General features: G+C 42.9%; 1 protein-coding gene across 1 annotated transcript in view; it reads left to right on the top strand.

Moving 5' to 3' along the window:
- ATP13A4 (ATPase 13A4) overlaps window positions 1-15887 on the top strand; it is a 135438-nt gene that overhangs the window by 75308 nt on the left and 44243 nt on the right. Inside the window, exons 9-16 of the mRNA XM_036242856.1 lie at window positions 2328-2462; window positions 4938-5108; window positions 5901-6058; window positions 6669-6857; window positions 9438-9499; window positions 13168-13318; window positions 14997-15083; window positions 15331-15484. Of these exons, the coding sequence (XP_036098749.1) occupies window positions 2328-2462; window positions 4938-5108; window positions 5901-6058; window positions 6669-6857; window positions 9438-9499; window positions 13168-13318; window positions 14997-15083; window positions 15331-15484 (1107 nt within the window). The remainder of the gene's footprint in view (window positions 1-2327; window positions 2463-4937; window positions 5109-5900; window positions 6059-6668; window positions 6858-9437; window positions 9500-13167; window positions 13319-14996; window positions 15084-15330; window positions 15485-15887) is intronic.

The raw sequence follows: 15887 nt of genomic DNA, 5'->3' as shown, positions 1-15887 counted from the left end.
CAACTGCATATGCGTAGTGCTGTCTTATGCGGATAAATCATTGTTTACTCAATCAGTTCTCTACTGAAGGATTTTTTTTTTCAATTTGTTACTATTATAAATAGTGCTGTAATAAATAAAGCCTTGTGCATATGTTTTTCATACTTTATTTTTGTCTGTTCATACTTTTGCCAGTCTATCTTTGGTATAGATTTTGAGAAGCAAAATTGCTGAGTTGAATAAATGCCTTTGCACTTTTAAAAGGTTGATATGCCGAGTGTCTTTCCTCAGACTCTGTACCAGTTTGCATTTGTACCAGAAATGTGTGAAAACGCCTGTTTCCTCACATGTGCCAATAGGCTGGCACACTTGTAGGTTTTTCTAATCAGATAAGTGAGCAATGTTATCTCATGTATATTTCTTTCTTTTTAGGAAATAATTTAAAATGTATGAAGTTTTAGCAAGAATAGTTCAAATTACTTTTTTTCCTGAGCCATTTGAGAATAAGGTGCTGACATAGGATCTATCCCTCATACTTCAGTGCATATTTCTTTCTTTCTTTTTTTTTTTGTTAATCCTCACCCGAGGATATTTTTCCATTGATTTTTTTTTTTTAGATAGAGTGGAAGGGAGGGAGAGGGAGAGGGAAAGAGAGAAACATCGATGTGAGAGAGAGACACACCAATTGGTTGCCTTCCACGCAACCTGGACCAGGGCTGGGGATTGAACCGACAACCTAGGTACATGCCCTTGACCTGGAATCAAACCCTTGACCTTTAGTCCGAGGGCCAACAGTCTAACCACTGAGCAAAACCAACAGGGCCTTTAGACAAGGACATTCTTCTATATAAACAACAGTGCAAACATTTGTATCAGGAAATAAATATTGATATATTAAAACCAACAAATGCGTAGACCCATTCAAATTGCTCAGTTGTCTCAGTCATGTTATTTATAGAAAAGGACTCAGGATTATACTGTTTGTCTCTTTAATCTTCTTCAATCTTTCCTTGACTTTTATGATCTTGACTCTTTGATCTGGTTATTTCACAGAATGTCCCTCAATTTGAATTTGTTTGCTGTTCCCTTATAGTTAAATTCAGGTTATGCATTTCTTTTAGCTGGAATATCACAGAAGTAATGCTGAGTTCTCATCCTTCCTCTCATGTGGTACATAATTTAAATGTATCCTATACTGGTGATATTAACTTGAATTACTTAATTAAATGGTGTCTGCCAGGTTTCTCTATTGTAAATTTACTTTTTTCTCTGTAATTAGTAGTTATTTTGTTAAGAAATACTTTGACACTATGTAAATAAACATCCTCTTCAAAATTTTACCCACTATTTTTAGCATCCATTGGTATTTCTTGGCTAGATTATTGCTCTAATTGTTGCTAAATAGTGATTTTCTAATTTTATCTTTCCTTCTATATTAATGGATTGCCATTTGCATCTATATTACTTTCCTGTCTAATGAAAACCATCAGTTGTCTTCAAGTCTATGGAGACCACAGAGTTCGTTCTAGTTTTATTTTTGTCTATATTTGTAACTTTCTGGCTTCATTGAGAAACCTGGCCTCCCTGAGCCTCTTGATATCTAATTATCAGTCTCACCTGGAGTCATGCTGATGCTCCCCTCCCCCACTGCCATGCTCAGGCTCCCACATCCTACACCAAGCCACTGCCACTCTGGGGGTCCTCCTCTCTCTCCATGGGCCCTGACACCCCGCACCAGGCCATCCTTCTTAGGTTCCAGCACCCACAGCAGGCTGCTACCCGACCCCACCTCCCCCAGCATCCTGCATGGGTGCTTATCTTGCTTAACTCCGTTTAGCATTGGGGCTGAATAAGCAAGGAAAGAAGTAAAGGAAGGCAGGAAAACAGGAAGGAATTCCCATTTTTCTTATGAGTAAGAATGAGCAACTTTTCGAATGTTTAACATGTTCCTTGCAATTTGTGTGTGTGTGTATGAACTCTCTGTTAACATCTATCAATGTTGCTATGCGGTCATTTGCCATACATCTCTTTTCTTAGGAACTCTCTATCTGAGGAATATTAATCTTTTGTCTATATTTTAAGCTTCAAACATGTTTTCTGAATTTATGATTCATTTTTACTTTGCTTATTTACTTTTTGCTCACAAAGTTTTTTAAAATTTTATGTAATTGAATTTATTGCCTTTTTCCCCCCTTATTGTTTCTGGATTTTGAATCAATATTGAGAAATAACCTTTTCTCAAGTGCCCTGCTTGTGTTTTTTTCATTGATTTCTAACGTAGGTAGATGTTGGGCTGTGTTTTGTTGGGGAAAAGAAAATGACTGGACTCTGTCTTCTCACACTTTCAGCTGGAGTCCAAGAGCTGGAATCTCGCGTCCTCGTCCCTGGAGATCTATTAATTTTGACAGGAAACAAAGTGCAGATGCCATGTGATGCCATCCTGATAGATGGCAGCTGTGTGGTAAACGAAGGCATGCTGACAGGTGTGGCTCTCCCACTCCTCAGCTCCCGCCTCCCAGGCTCCTCCTCTGCCGGAATGACAAGGGCAAAGTGGGGGGCTGCTGTGGGCTCTCCCTGTCCCCACCAATCTCGTTAACAGTTCTGCTCTGGTTATACACGAGAGTTCAGTTCAACGCTGCTTTCTGTGTGCTATGTTGGATACAGTCATCACTTTGAGAATCTTTAGCGTTTTCTTCCTGAACAAAGAGTTGCTACAACCCTGTCATCTACCGTAAAAGACTGTAGAGAGCATGAGATGTTTCAGAATTAGCTGTGGCTTTTATGTTTACTATGTTTATATAAAATGTGTCTTCAGATATATTTGTGGGGTTTACAAACATTTAAGAACATCCTGAAATTCACAGTTAAGTCCAAGGTCTTCCTAGCTTGGCTTGAAAATATTGAAAAAGGTTATGATGCAGGATTTGGCAAACCTGGGTATTTGGGACTAACTGTTCTCTCTCTCTCTCTCTCTCTCTCTTTTCTTTTCCTTTTTCTTTCCTTTTTTTAGGTTAATTGTCACCTGACAATATTTTTCCATTGATTTTTTAGATAGAATGGAAGGGGGGAGGGATCAATTGGTTGCCTCCTTCATGAACCCAACCAGGGTTTGAAGCCACAACCTAGGTGCATGTCCTTGGCCGGTAATTGAACCTGAGACCCTTTGGTCCATTGGCCCACACTCTACCCGCTAAGCCAAACCAGCCAGGGCTCATTTTTAAATAGCATCCTGGAGCTGGGAAAGTCCTTACAAGTCACTGCTTCTCATTGGTATGAAAACTGAGGTCCCGAGAGTAGAAGTCACTTGCTCAAGGTCATAGTGCTTTGAGTTCTCACTCCCATATGTGTTTATTAGGAGGTGGTATGTCAATATTTCTGTGAGAAAGAGAAGAATCATAAAGTCTTCAGAGACGAAATGGGAGGCTATGAATACACAGTGCACACTGTGGTTCCCATTACAGTCCAAGTCAAATCCATTCGTCTTGGGCAGACCAGAAAGGTATGAGATGGGAACAAACACACACCTCTCTCCTATGTGAGCTTACCCAAACAAACAAAAACAGCCAAGGAAACAGGGCAGGTCTGGTTCCTTTCTCTAAGGAATCCATAGATGGATGCACATCCCCGAGTGCCTGGACTTTTGCAATGCCAAGTACTGTTTCCTGATGGAAGCGGCCCTACTCTACGGAACACATGACTGACTTTTACTGGCCACTCTGCAGAGACCAGGGGAGGCTTTGCAAGCTCTGTCCCTCAGGGGCGTCCCTACTGTCACAGCTTCATTTACCACCTGCATTTGCACTTCAACCCACAGCAGTCCACCCCTCCCCCTGCACTGGCAAAAGTGGCTGATGTCTCAACTGCCAAATTCTTTAAATTTCTTTTTTTGTTGACCTCTCTGCTGCTTTGGACTATTCTCACCAGCTCTGTCTTTTGAAAACTCTCTCCTCCCTAGCTTACAAGATACCGCTGTCTCTCCAATTCTTCTACTTCCATCCACACCGGTCGGCTTCCTGTGCTGTTCTTCTCCCTCCATGTCTTTGTCACTGCTACGTCCTGGCCTTTTCCTCTTCGTACCCGCCACTCCGTCCCCAGGTGGTCTCTCATTGCCTTCATTGTCATCTCTAAGGTGATGAGCTCTGACTAAACACCTGGTCAAACCTCTCCCCTGAGCTCCAGACCCCAATCATTTCTGTCTGCGAGGCATCTCAACATGGTCATTCCACAGGCATTGCCAGCTCTGGGTGTCCAAAGGCAGTTCTTTCTTCCTCCTTGGTCCCTATGTCGATAACTAATGGCACCTGCTGCTCAGTCTCCCAAGTCAGAAACCACGTAACCACTTTAAATTTCTCTGTCCCTCTAACTTGCCAATATAAAAACCTCCCCCAAGTTTTGTGGCTTCTTACTTCTTTATTTCTGAAATCCAGCATTTCCTCTCTACTCTCACTGCCAACTGTCATGCTTCAAGCCTCATCTTTTCCACTAGGGTCTCTCACGATCATTCTCTAACTCAGTGTCCAGCCTCCAACCTAACACAACAGTTACACAGCTCCTCACTCCCTTTCTGCCACTAGTGTCTATGGAAAGAACAATGAAACACGTGCACTTACAGCCCTGAAGGCTTTGACTCCTACATAGGTCTCATGGGTTTACTCCCAACACCCCCGCATTCTAAACCGCACGATTTGCTCTTCCCTACACGGTTCCTTCCAGCCTATTTCAGCATCTGCGTTTGATTTGAGGATACTCACAATTTATATGTCTTTGATCCTCTCTGGACTGCACACCTCTTAAAAACAAGTTTCTCTATGTTTCTCCGTGTATTTCCCATGTCAAGAGTTGTCCCTGCCACATGGCAGGCCCGCGACAAACGTCTACTGTGGGATGAGTGAGTGTGCGTGTGATAGAAAGGAGTGAAGGCCTCTTGCCTCACAAAATGCATTGCTTGTTTTCTGTAGGAGAAAGTATTCCGGTCACTAAAACTCCGTTACCCCAGATGGACAGCTGTGTGCCCTGGAAAACCCAGAGCGAGGCGGACTACAAGCGGCATGTCCTCTTCTGCGGGACAGAGGTCATCCAGGCCAAGGCGGCTTGCTCCGGGGCCGTGAGAGCCGTGGTACTGCAGACGGGTGAGTCAGCCCTCTTCCTTTCACTTTGTTATTTGAATAAAATATTTCTGTTCAGTGTCTAGTGTGTTAAATGTATTCTGTAAGAAGCAGTCTTTAGACAACAAACCCAATGTATTAAACGTATAGATTTTAAATGTGAATTGAACTACGGCATATGCCTTTTAAAAGTAACAATCATGATGACACTATTTCTCTTTATGTGCTTTGCAGTTTATGAACTATTAGCACATATCATACTTGCAGAACAAAGATGCCTACTGTCCCTGTTCTGGGCATGTGCTCTGGGGCCCACACAATTCAGTTGAACCATTCACATATTGTACGGCTAGGCATGGGCAGAGCTGGACCCAGAACTCAGGTCTTCTAACCTCAAATCCCAAGTTTTTTCTAGGTAGAACTGGAAACTGAAAATTTGACATTGAAAAGTATTAAAAATTGAGTCCATTCGTATTTACTGGGCCATTTAGTTTAAATTCTAGTGACTTCTGTGTGTGCATGTACACTCATGAGTCACATCCTTAGAAGGAAGCTGCATTTGGAAAAGCTGTGCTGTCCCCAGGATAGTACTTTCCTGTCTCTGGGACACATTGTCATTGAAAGGAGAGGGAAGGAAGGGCAGAGCGATAGGCTCTGAGATAGATACGACATTTCCATCCAGCACTTAGCTATCTTCCCAGTCATCCTGTAGGTGCATGTGGGGTTCAACGCTGTTAAAGGCAGTGCTGGGGGTGAGAGGAGCGCCAGCAATGGATTTGTCATCATTAGAGGGGGGGCGTGTGTTTATCGCTTCAGGGTTCAACACGGCAAAGGGGGACCTTGTGAGATCCATTCTGTATCCCAAGCCGATGAATTTTAAGCTCTACAGGGACGCCATCAGGTTCCTCCTGTGCCTCGTAGGGACTGCCACCATTGGGATGATCTATACTTTGTGTGTCTACGTGCTCAGTGGGGTAAGCCGCTTTTGTTCTTCTACTACACACCCAGACACGCTGGCCAATGCCCGCTTTATACTCTACATCTTGACCTTAATCTAGGGGCGGTTTACAAACCTGCAAAACAGAGCCAAATGCTGAAACTGGCCTGTATTCTCCCAGCTCAATGTAAGCAGTTGATCACCAAGGTCCCTAACAATGAGATCTGATGGGATAAGATGTTTTGTTTATTGAGATAGCAATATGCTTCTACTCTTGCACACTATTTCCTTACACTATTTTCAATCTGGGAATATATTTAGTTTAATAATGTAGTATTTTGTAGCTATGAAGTGAGGAGTTTTAATGAAAACCCAGAGAAATACTCAGTGTTGTTAAGGGTACGTAGCCAGTTGGTCCATGGTTCTCTGCGGGTAACAGACGAATCCTTACGAGCCTTTTCATTGCACTTTGGCAAAACGTATTGAGAGCCAAAAGATGTTCATACCCTTTTACCCATGTTTAACCTGCTCACATTGTTTCTCGTGATTTGACCTAAAGAACTAAACAAAAAGAAGGAGAAAGTCATGTGTACAAAGCTGTCCGTGACCAATTTAGCAGGAACAGTGAAGAGTGATGTGTCTTCCAGGAAGCACCCGAGGAGGTGGTGAAGAAGGCCCTGGATGTCATCACAATTGCAGTTCCTCCTGCTCTACCTGCTGCCCTGACCACAGGCATTATCTATGCCCAGAGGAGGCTAAAGAAGAGAGGCATCTTTTGTATCAGTCCCCAGAGGATCAATGTCTGTGGGCAATTAAACCTCGTCTGCTTTGACAAGGTATGTGTGTTTCATCATTCTCACCCCCATTTTTACCGTCATTGTCATCCTGTGTAGGTGCTTTACACTCTCATGAGGCAGGAAACATAAGATTTGGGTATGTGACTTCACTTATCCCTGGCTGGCTGTGTGACCTAAGAGGTCTATTGAGCTCTCAGATTCTAGGGTTTGGAGAAAGAACCACAGATACGGCACCAGTGAATCTTTTAGGATCCTTCCTGCTTCAATACTCTACAAAACACAACTAATTAAAATAGTATTCTGTCTATCATCAAAACCCTCAGAACAAAATTTAAACCTTTTACTATGGTTACTGCTGTATCCCTAATGTTAAGAATATTGCCTGGTGTAGTCAGCGCTGAATAAACATTTATGGAAGGAAGGAGGAAGGAAGGAAGGAAGGAAGGAAAGAAGGAAAGAAGGAAGGGAGGGAGGGAAGGAGGGAGGGAGGGAGGGAGGGAGGGAGGACTTTATTTAGCTGTGCCTTACTGTTTGACTTGATTACAATAAAGCCCCAATCAAACACTTACTATATTTTCCCATCTGCAATATATTGGTTATATTATGGTAGTTACTCCCAGCCAGCCTCTTAGTCTACCTTCTCTGGAAGGTATTTTTTTGCTCTGTATACACATGTGCTAGAGTAAAGGTGGGAGCTGTAAGAGGATAAGACGGGAATGAAGGGCGGTTTTGTGCCTGAGTCTTAATTTATAAAGGTGACTGAGCGATGACAGGGAATGGTCAATGACATTGAAAGAAAAATTTAGTGTTACTCACAGTCCCCCTAGAAAGAAGAGGCATACCTCCCCATGCAGGGCCACTGGAAGAAAGCCAGGTTTTGATCGGGAAGCAAAGCAGGAGGAAGGGTTAGTGCTTAGGCTATGGCCTTTACTGGGGTTTCTGCAGGAAACGCAAGACAAGGTGGGTAAACAACTACCGGTTGGTTAGTTTGAATGATTTGGGTGAGCTTCTGGCTATAGAGATGGTCCCTAGTTGTCTGGTACAGGACCCTGGGACGATGAAGAAAGAGAAATATTGTCTCCTGGGGAATGTGGCCAGACAGAGGAGGTTTGGCTACCCACTGGTTAATTTGCTTATCTTGCCTGAGTCCTTGGCTATTTCTAAGAATTTCCAGCCCCAGAGAGGAAGTCTCTCTCCAGTTAGAAAGACATTTTAAGATGTCAAAACATTACAATACAAAGGCATTGTAGGCAGGTAAATGTGGGCAAAGGAATAGAGTCAGAAGAACAATAAAGTGTGGTTTTGACCAGAGCAGGACTTTAGTAATGAGAGAGGTGTTTATAGACCTTGACTGTCAGGCTGAGAACCTTTCACATACTCTTTAAGCAGTGGGAAGTGATTTAATTTTTTAATTTTTTATTGTTGCCTTTCCTTTTCTTATTCTTTTTATTGTGGTAAAACATACATTACATAAAATTTACCATTTTAACCTTTTTAAGTGGCTTCCAGTGCATTCAAATTGTTATGCAACCATCACTACAACCCATCTCCAGAATTTTATTCACCTTCCCAAATGTAAAATCTGTACTCACTAACAGTACATTGAAGATTTTTTCTCTTTTTCTTTTTCTTTTTCTTCTTTTCTTTTTTAACTTCTGTACCATATTCACATTAAGGGTTTTTGATAGCAGAGAATTAATGAGATCAGAGCTGTATTATCTAATTGTTGGACTATCGAGCAACCACTGAGAACAGAAGGTTAATATGGACTTTGCCACTATATCAGTATTATTTTGTGACCAAACTAGCATCATAAGGAAAGATGCTTCATTTATCAAATCATATTATCCTTGGACTTGGGGAAAAAATGGGGCGGGACAAGAAATTGTGACAAGAATTTGAATATAAAATAAATAATAATTATGACTAATTATCATTATTATTAGCTCTTACTCTATGCCAGACATTAAATTAAGCACTTTACTGTAATATCTCAATTAATCTTTACAACAATCCTATATGGTTATAACCATGTTACAAGTAAAAGCTCTCATGTTTAGAGGAATTCCATGATTTTCTTAGATCATACAGCTGGTGTTTTAACCCAGATAAGCTCTTCATCATAATACTGCACTGAGAGAAATAACAACAACCACCTTTTAACCAAATATGTGTCAAATAACAAACCATTTCTTCAGAACCATAAAAAATTATTCTAGTCCCATTACTATTTCTGATGACAAACTTTTAACTTCTGCTACAAAAACTGGGATTCACTCATTTTATAGCTCTTACAGGCTTACCAAGAAATTTCCCATCTGTTTAGTCTGCCCTTGGAACCTCAAAACAAGCCTCTGAAATATGTAAGGCAGATATGAGTTTCTTTTTTTATTGCTGGGAACACTAAGTACACAGAGATTAAGTGCTAGCTTGTCAGACAGCTGGTATGAGCTCATCAAAGCTTCCCAAGGAGTTCAGATACCCACCTTACTGTGTTCTTGCTTGAAGTGCTGGTCTCAATAAAATTGTAACATATGTTTTTCTATTAAAACATACCTTGTTAGTCTTTACCATGGGAGATGGCTCTTCAGAGTGAACTGAGTGCTTGTTTCTGTTCAGACAGGCACCTTGACAAGGGAGGGCTTGGATCTCTGGGGAGTCGTGCCCTGCGGCAAGAATGGGTGAGTACTGTTGATGTAAAAACACCCAAACCTGTGGAGAACTTTTACAAGAGTTTATTTGAACCAAAACTGATGACAAGTGCTGAGAAGCACGATCTCAAATGCTCTGGAGAGTGGCCATTTCGAAATTTCTTTTACGCATTTGAAATGAAGGCGGGACCATAGGAAGACTGCGTGAAGGAGGGAGAAAGCAGGGCAGGGATTGGGTTACAGGATAGTTCACAAGATTTTGTGGTTACTTCAAAGGCTTATTTCAAAGGTGCATTAACCTAGGTACACAAAAACAATAGAGAGGGCTTACTTAAGGCAAAGATAAACCTTTTACTAAAGAAGTTATAGGCCTGGGGCGTGACTAACTACTATGACCTGCCCAGTTAGGAATTTATGATCGAATCACTTGTGAGGTTACTTTAAATAGAACCCCTTTATGGTCCACAGTACCTTGGACTAAATGCACTGTAGTTTCGCTTTTCCCAGAACTCTGTGTTTTCTTATGAAAACTAAGAGACATTTTAGCTTTGGCTTTAGCAAGCAGTGGTTGCCACACAGCTTCATTTAATTTTGCCTCTTAAATACTTCCACTAACACTTTGCACTAAAACACAGATGTGTCCCCCCACCCCAGCCCCTGCCACATGCCATACACAAACCCAGAAGATGAAAAAGTTCTGACATTGCGTTCAAATCCTCCTTAAGCCCTGGCCGGTTTGGCTCAGCGGTTGGAGCGTTGGCCTTTGGACCAGAGAGTCCTGGGTTCAGTTCCTGCTAGGGGCACGTGCCAAAAAAAAAAAAAAAATCCTCCTTAAACTATAACTTGCAATCAGCATATTAGTTAGGGGCCTAAAGCTGGCCCATGTACCTAATTTGGACACTACCTAGGACACTGTCCTTCAGGGAGGTAACATTCCTTGAACAAATTGAAGCCTTCTGGTGTGCGAGGAGGAAGAACACCATACTCAACTGTGTACACTGAGTTTCAGTAAGAGGAACATCTGTGGACCGGGAGCTAGCAGCTCATTTTCCTTGGTATTCTAGGTTTGAGGACTTCGCATTTGGGCAGCTTTCAGCTAGCTCGGTGTGGTGAAGGCTTGCACGGCCTCTCCTGAGGCCCTCTGGCGGTCGTTTCTGGGTTTACTCCTCTGCCTGCTCTCTCTACTGCAACCTCCAGTGTGATCGGAACAGGAAACATTGGGTGTGTGTGTGTGTGTGTGTGTGTGTGTGTGTGTGTTAATAAAAGAATTTCTCACTTACAAACGAAATCACAAAGCATTTTATTCCTAAAAGGTCCATAGCCATTCTTCCCCATTATGCTGATGACAATTTATCCATACGATGTTTTAACTACACGGGTCCAATACATTTTCGTATTAAAACATGAATATAACATATTTATAAACAAGCCTATTTCCTGGGTTAAAGAAATTAACCTTGAAGATAGATTTAGATATATACCTGGTCTCCTTGTTTGTTACTATTTTTCTGTTTCAGCTTGTTCAAAAAGTGTATGCATTTATCAACACGGGTGAGCACCTTGAGGGCACTCGTTTTCTTATTTATATCTGTGTCCTAACGTGTAGCCTGATATCAGGCACCCAGAGTGATGCACAGTATGTCTGTTAACTAGTGTGTTCCATCTTTTGAATGTTATTCTACTTAACTGAGTTGACATCAAACTTGTTCACCAAAATTTTTATTTCTAAATGCAACTTGTCAAGTTTAAATAAAGATAATTGATATACTATTTAGACCACTGATTAAATAAAGATAATTGATATACTATTTTGGCCTTGCTCTTTATTCCTGCTCTTTATTCAAAAGGGTGAAAGTTGGCTTCAAATGACTAAAAGAACAATTTAAATTTTTTTAAAAATTGCCAAATTTAATTCATAACATGAGAGAAAGCAGATTCAATTTCAGGTAAGAATTTAGCACCTGACTTGCAGGCTATTAAATATCTGTTTATAAAAGGTGAGCTCTAATAATTCTTACTTTTCCAAAAAGTAACAGGGCTTGCCCTATGTGCCAGACACTTGAAGAACCATCGGCATACTACCTGGGCTCCCTGAGCTTCATAAATCACAAGCATTCACATAAAAATACAAGGAAGAGATGACAGAGTGTTCTATTTATTTGTTGTGTAAGCCACAGTCTGGCCCAATTTCAGGAATTCAGAATTACATGCTGATGTCAGTGTGTGTGCCGTCTTAAAAACAAGATTCCACTTTTCCTGATCTGTGTTTGCGTTTCGGTGTGAGCTTTAGCTGCAGCGTTAATCACACTGCTGGTGGTTTCTTCCTTTTACATGTTTACTAAAATACCAGGAGGCTGTTGTAAACCTCTAAGATAACTGGATCCTTTGGTATATGACAACAGACATGTTCAACAGGGTTGGTAATCAGCTGAGAGGTTTCGAACTCTTGAGGAAGCCAGGAAGAAATATGGCTGGACTATGAGTCAACAGTGGGATGTGGAGGCGTTCAAGAACCAAAGGCTCGAGCAACCCAAGGCAGTATTTAAAGAATGCAGTGTCCGTATCATACTAATAACAGTCTGATCCTCAAGACCACATTTTAAGGCAAACTGTGACAAATAAAAACTTTTTTCAAGACAGTAACTAGAAAGGTGAGTGGTCTGCAAACTACCTACTGAAGGCACAGCTAGAGGTGTCTGTAGCCCCCGGAGGAAGAGAGGTTGAGAAAGGGTACAGCTGAGCTGGTCCACAACTGTGGGCATGTGGAGGAGGGAGAACAAGTAGATTCTGACTGGCTCCATGAAGCACGTTTTGCCTCAATGTTCAAGAAGCACCTCTGCCATCAGAAGTCCGCCCAGGATGAGCTGCTCTATGAAACATCTACTGTGCTACACATTTAAGAAGGGACTGACAACTTGGCTGCAGAGGACAGTCCTCTAATGGGCCAGAGGCTGAGCTTGATGACTTCAACCCTGAGTTGGTGAAAGCACACTGCAGGTGACGTTGAAGCTGTAGCTCAATGGGTTTTAGGTGAAGCCAGTTTCTGTAGGAAGTGATGGTGACGATGACTGCAAGGCGATGCACTGGGCGCCGAGGTGGAAGAGGGGAATGCAGTGTCCCTTTAAAAAATCTGTTTAGGTTATAGTTCTTTACCAGCATTGTCTTTCATATTTCAGTACCTACTCATTCATTTATTCACTCATACCTTTATTGACTGTCTAACGTTGGTCAAACATCAAATATGTTGGAGAGAGAGAGACCACATCGCCCTGCCCTGAAGGATTAATGAGGGAGAGACAAACAGCCATAGCGTGAGCCAGGCTGTTCTATTTCACAGCATTGGAAATGAAGGGGTCTGGTGGGTGGAGCGGGAGTGGATGTGCTTAGAATTAAAAGTGATACTTCTAGTTCCTTCCATACCTCTGGAATTAAATCCGTGCCAGAGAAAGAGTGAGCAAAAGAGGGAAGAAAGAGCTTGAAAAAAACTCAGCGACCTTGCTCATACTCACTGAACTCCTGTTAGGATGATGGCTAAACGAAGTACTGTTAATTTGGGGGACTGGACAGTGGGCACATCATCGAACAAAGCACATTAAATTCCTTTTTAAAAGTCACCTCTGGAAAAAAAAATAAGTCACCCCTGGAAGCACCCCTTTGGATGGAGAATTGGACTGAAGCCCTTCCCTTGTGTCCTTTAGCTTCCAGGAAGTCCACTGCTCTGCCTCGGGCAGGGCTTTGCCGTGGGGCCCACTGTGCGCCGCCATGGCCAGCTGCCACTCCTTGGTCCTTCTCGACGAGACCATCCAGGGAGACCCTCTGGACCTCAAAATGTTTGAAGCCACCAAGTGGGTAAGCTCCTGATCTGCAGAGAATCCAAGAAGCTTCTTCAATGCCCGAGCAGCACAGGTTTTATTACTGACAGTCCATGCTTGTCAAAGGTGAGGTGGCCAGTATGGAGTGCATAAGGCAGTGAGGGGCAAACCAGCGGGAGCCATTTTCCTCCTGTGCACTGTCTCTTCGTGGCAGGGGTCCTGAGATTAAATGGAATGATGCCCCTGAAAAATTCCCGGCACATATTACAGGCTCAATCATGTTAATGAAATTATAATTATTATATGACTATTTTCCAGTTTTTTAGATTATAGTATGAGCAATGTCTGGTTTCAAATTTTTCTAGAACATGGGGATTAGGAAACAGCACTGACCCCTGTGCTTAGGATGGCTTGTTGTTAACAGGAGTTGTATTCCTACTAACATGGCATTGATTTTGTTTCTAAGACTGGAGACAACAGAAAGGAAAGCGTGAGTGCTTTCGTTGAGACCAGATCTGAGAGCAAGGGGTGTTGTTCAGGAAGAGGAACTGGCTGTCCCGTTCCAGCTCGGGCTCTGCTCTGACTGACTACCTGACCCTGTGACGTCCTCTCTCATGCTGGGGCTCTGCTCCCATGAGCTTAACATGAGGAGGTTGCAGTAGACCAGCAGTGTTCACATAAAACAAAACAAAAAAGCTGGAATCTTTTTTTTTTTTTTTAAAGAGGAAACCTTATTTAGAAGCACCTTCTATAAATGAATAGTTCACCCCGGCCGGTTTGGCTCAGCAGTTGGAGCATCGGCCTGCAGGCCAGAGAGTCCCGGGTTTGGTTCCCACTAGGGGCACGTACCCAAAAACAAACAAACAAACAAAATAAATAGTTGGAGTTGCTGTGGTTGAGATGGGGAGTCAAGGTAGAGATTAGGGAACACTCATCCTCACCTGCTCCCCCAGCCCACCTCTACCCCTTGCAGCCAGGGGCGGCTGTGGGCCACTGTGCTACATGTGTGAGCCTCTCTGGAAGGCAGAGCAGTCCTTCGGCTTCCTTCCAGCTCCAGTGGGAACGACTCTGAAAGTCTGATATGACTTGGCCAATCTTTTATCCTCCCTGGGTTACTGTTTCTGTATCTTTAAGTAGGGGTTACAATTTCCTCTCTGAGATTTTTTCTGCCGCTCAATGTGATGGTTACAAAGAATTTTGACATCTTTGGTAAAAGGTTCCTTTGACTATAGGGTCATCGTTACAGCAATTACTGAGTGTTTACTGAACATCAGCCACACACACCACAGTCCCTGCCGTGCTGCACCCTGAGGACCATCAGTTCAAATTAGACAGAGAGGGACTCCAGGGAAAGAAAGACAGGAAGGTACTCGCCTCACACACAGTACGTCTGGCTCTTCATGCTGACTATTTTCAAGTCAAGCTCCTCAGAAACAGACACCGAGCCCTTCGTACAGCACACTCCAACAGGGAAGGCAGGATAAATTGCATGAATAATTCAGAAGTGTCTGCCCTTGAAGTTCCACAGCACTTTCAATTCATTATTGTTTTCTGTAGCAAAATAAGACTGGTTCACCTCCATCTAGACAAGGGAGGAGAACCGAGAATACATTGAGGTGGTCTAAGGATTTTCTCAAAGGAAGAGTTTGAGCAAAGTATCAGTGGATGAACAAGAAGTAAATCCCTACAACAAAAATATCCCATTTGTGAAATAGGAAATGGCTGTTTCTGGGCACAGTGTCCACATCAAGGGAGCGCCGGCACACTCCATGGTAGTGAAGCCCTGCAAATCAGCCAGCCAGGTAAGCCTCGCCTGCTCCCCACCCCGCGACACCCAACCTCAAGGGGAAAGTCCCGTCAGGCCCACGTTTGTGAAAGGTCACAAATGTGCCTTCTTCGAATTCTACATGAGAAAATTGGTGAGAACTTGTGTCCCTTATTTGCTGAAAAAGGGTTAAGGGAGGAATAGTTAATTCCCAACAGGTAATCAGCCTATATTAACCTGCAGGTTGGTGTGTCCCTCCCTCTCCATTCCTATCCCTCAACCAGGTGCCAGTGGAAGGAATTGCAATCCTGCATCAGTTCCCCTTCTCATCAGCACTGCAGAGGATGACAGTCATTGTCCAAGAGCTGGGGGGTGACCGGCTGGTATTCATGAAAGGTGCCCCAGAGAAGGTGGCCAGCTTTTGCCAACCTGAGACAGGTAAATGAACAGACTTGTTTTACAGCTGCCTAATTTGTATTTTCAGCCCAAATAGGTCCCCTTAGTACTTGATCTATGAATCCAGTTGCCTGCTGATCATTGTCAATAGGATGACTCATTTACATCCCAAATTCAATACCAAAATCAAAATTCTCTTTCTCATTCCTGTATTTCCCATCATGGTGAATGGTACTACCTTCTCCTACCCACAGCTTAAGGTGCTTCCCAGATCTGCCCTCTCCCTCAGCGCCTCCGTCCTGCCAGTGGCTAATCCACAGCCCTGTGGCTCTGTCCGCTCAGGCCCTCATCCTCCCTCTCCTGGATCACTCCAGTGATGGTGAATTGACCCCCTGCTCCCAGTCACTCCTTCCCCAATTTACCCTTCATATTCTGACTAGGTTGG

Source organism: Molossus molossus, unplaced genomic scaffold (genome assembly GCF_014108415.1).
Source record: "Molossus molossus isolate mMolMol1 unplaced genomic scaffold, mMolMol1.p scaffold_m16_p_5, whole genome shotgun sequence".
NCBI classification, from domain to species: Eukaryota; Metazoa; Chordata; class Mammalia; order Chiroptera; family Molossidae; genus Molossus; species Molossus molossus.
This window is presented reverse-complemented; position numbering and strand designations above follow the sequence as displayed.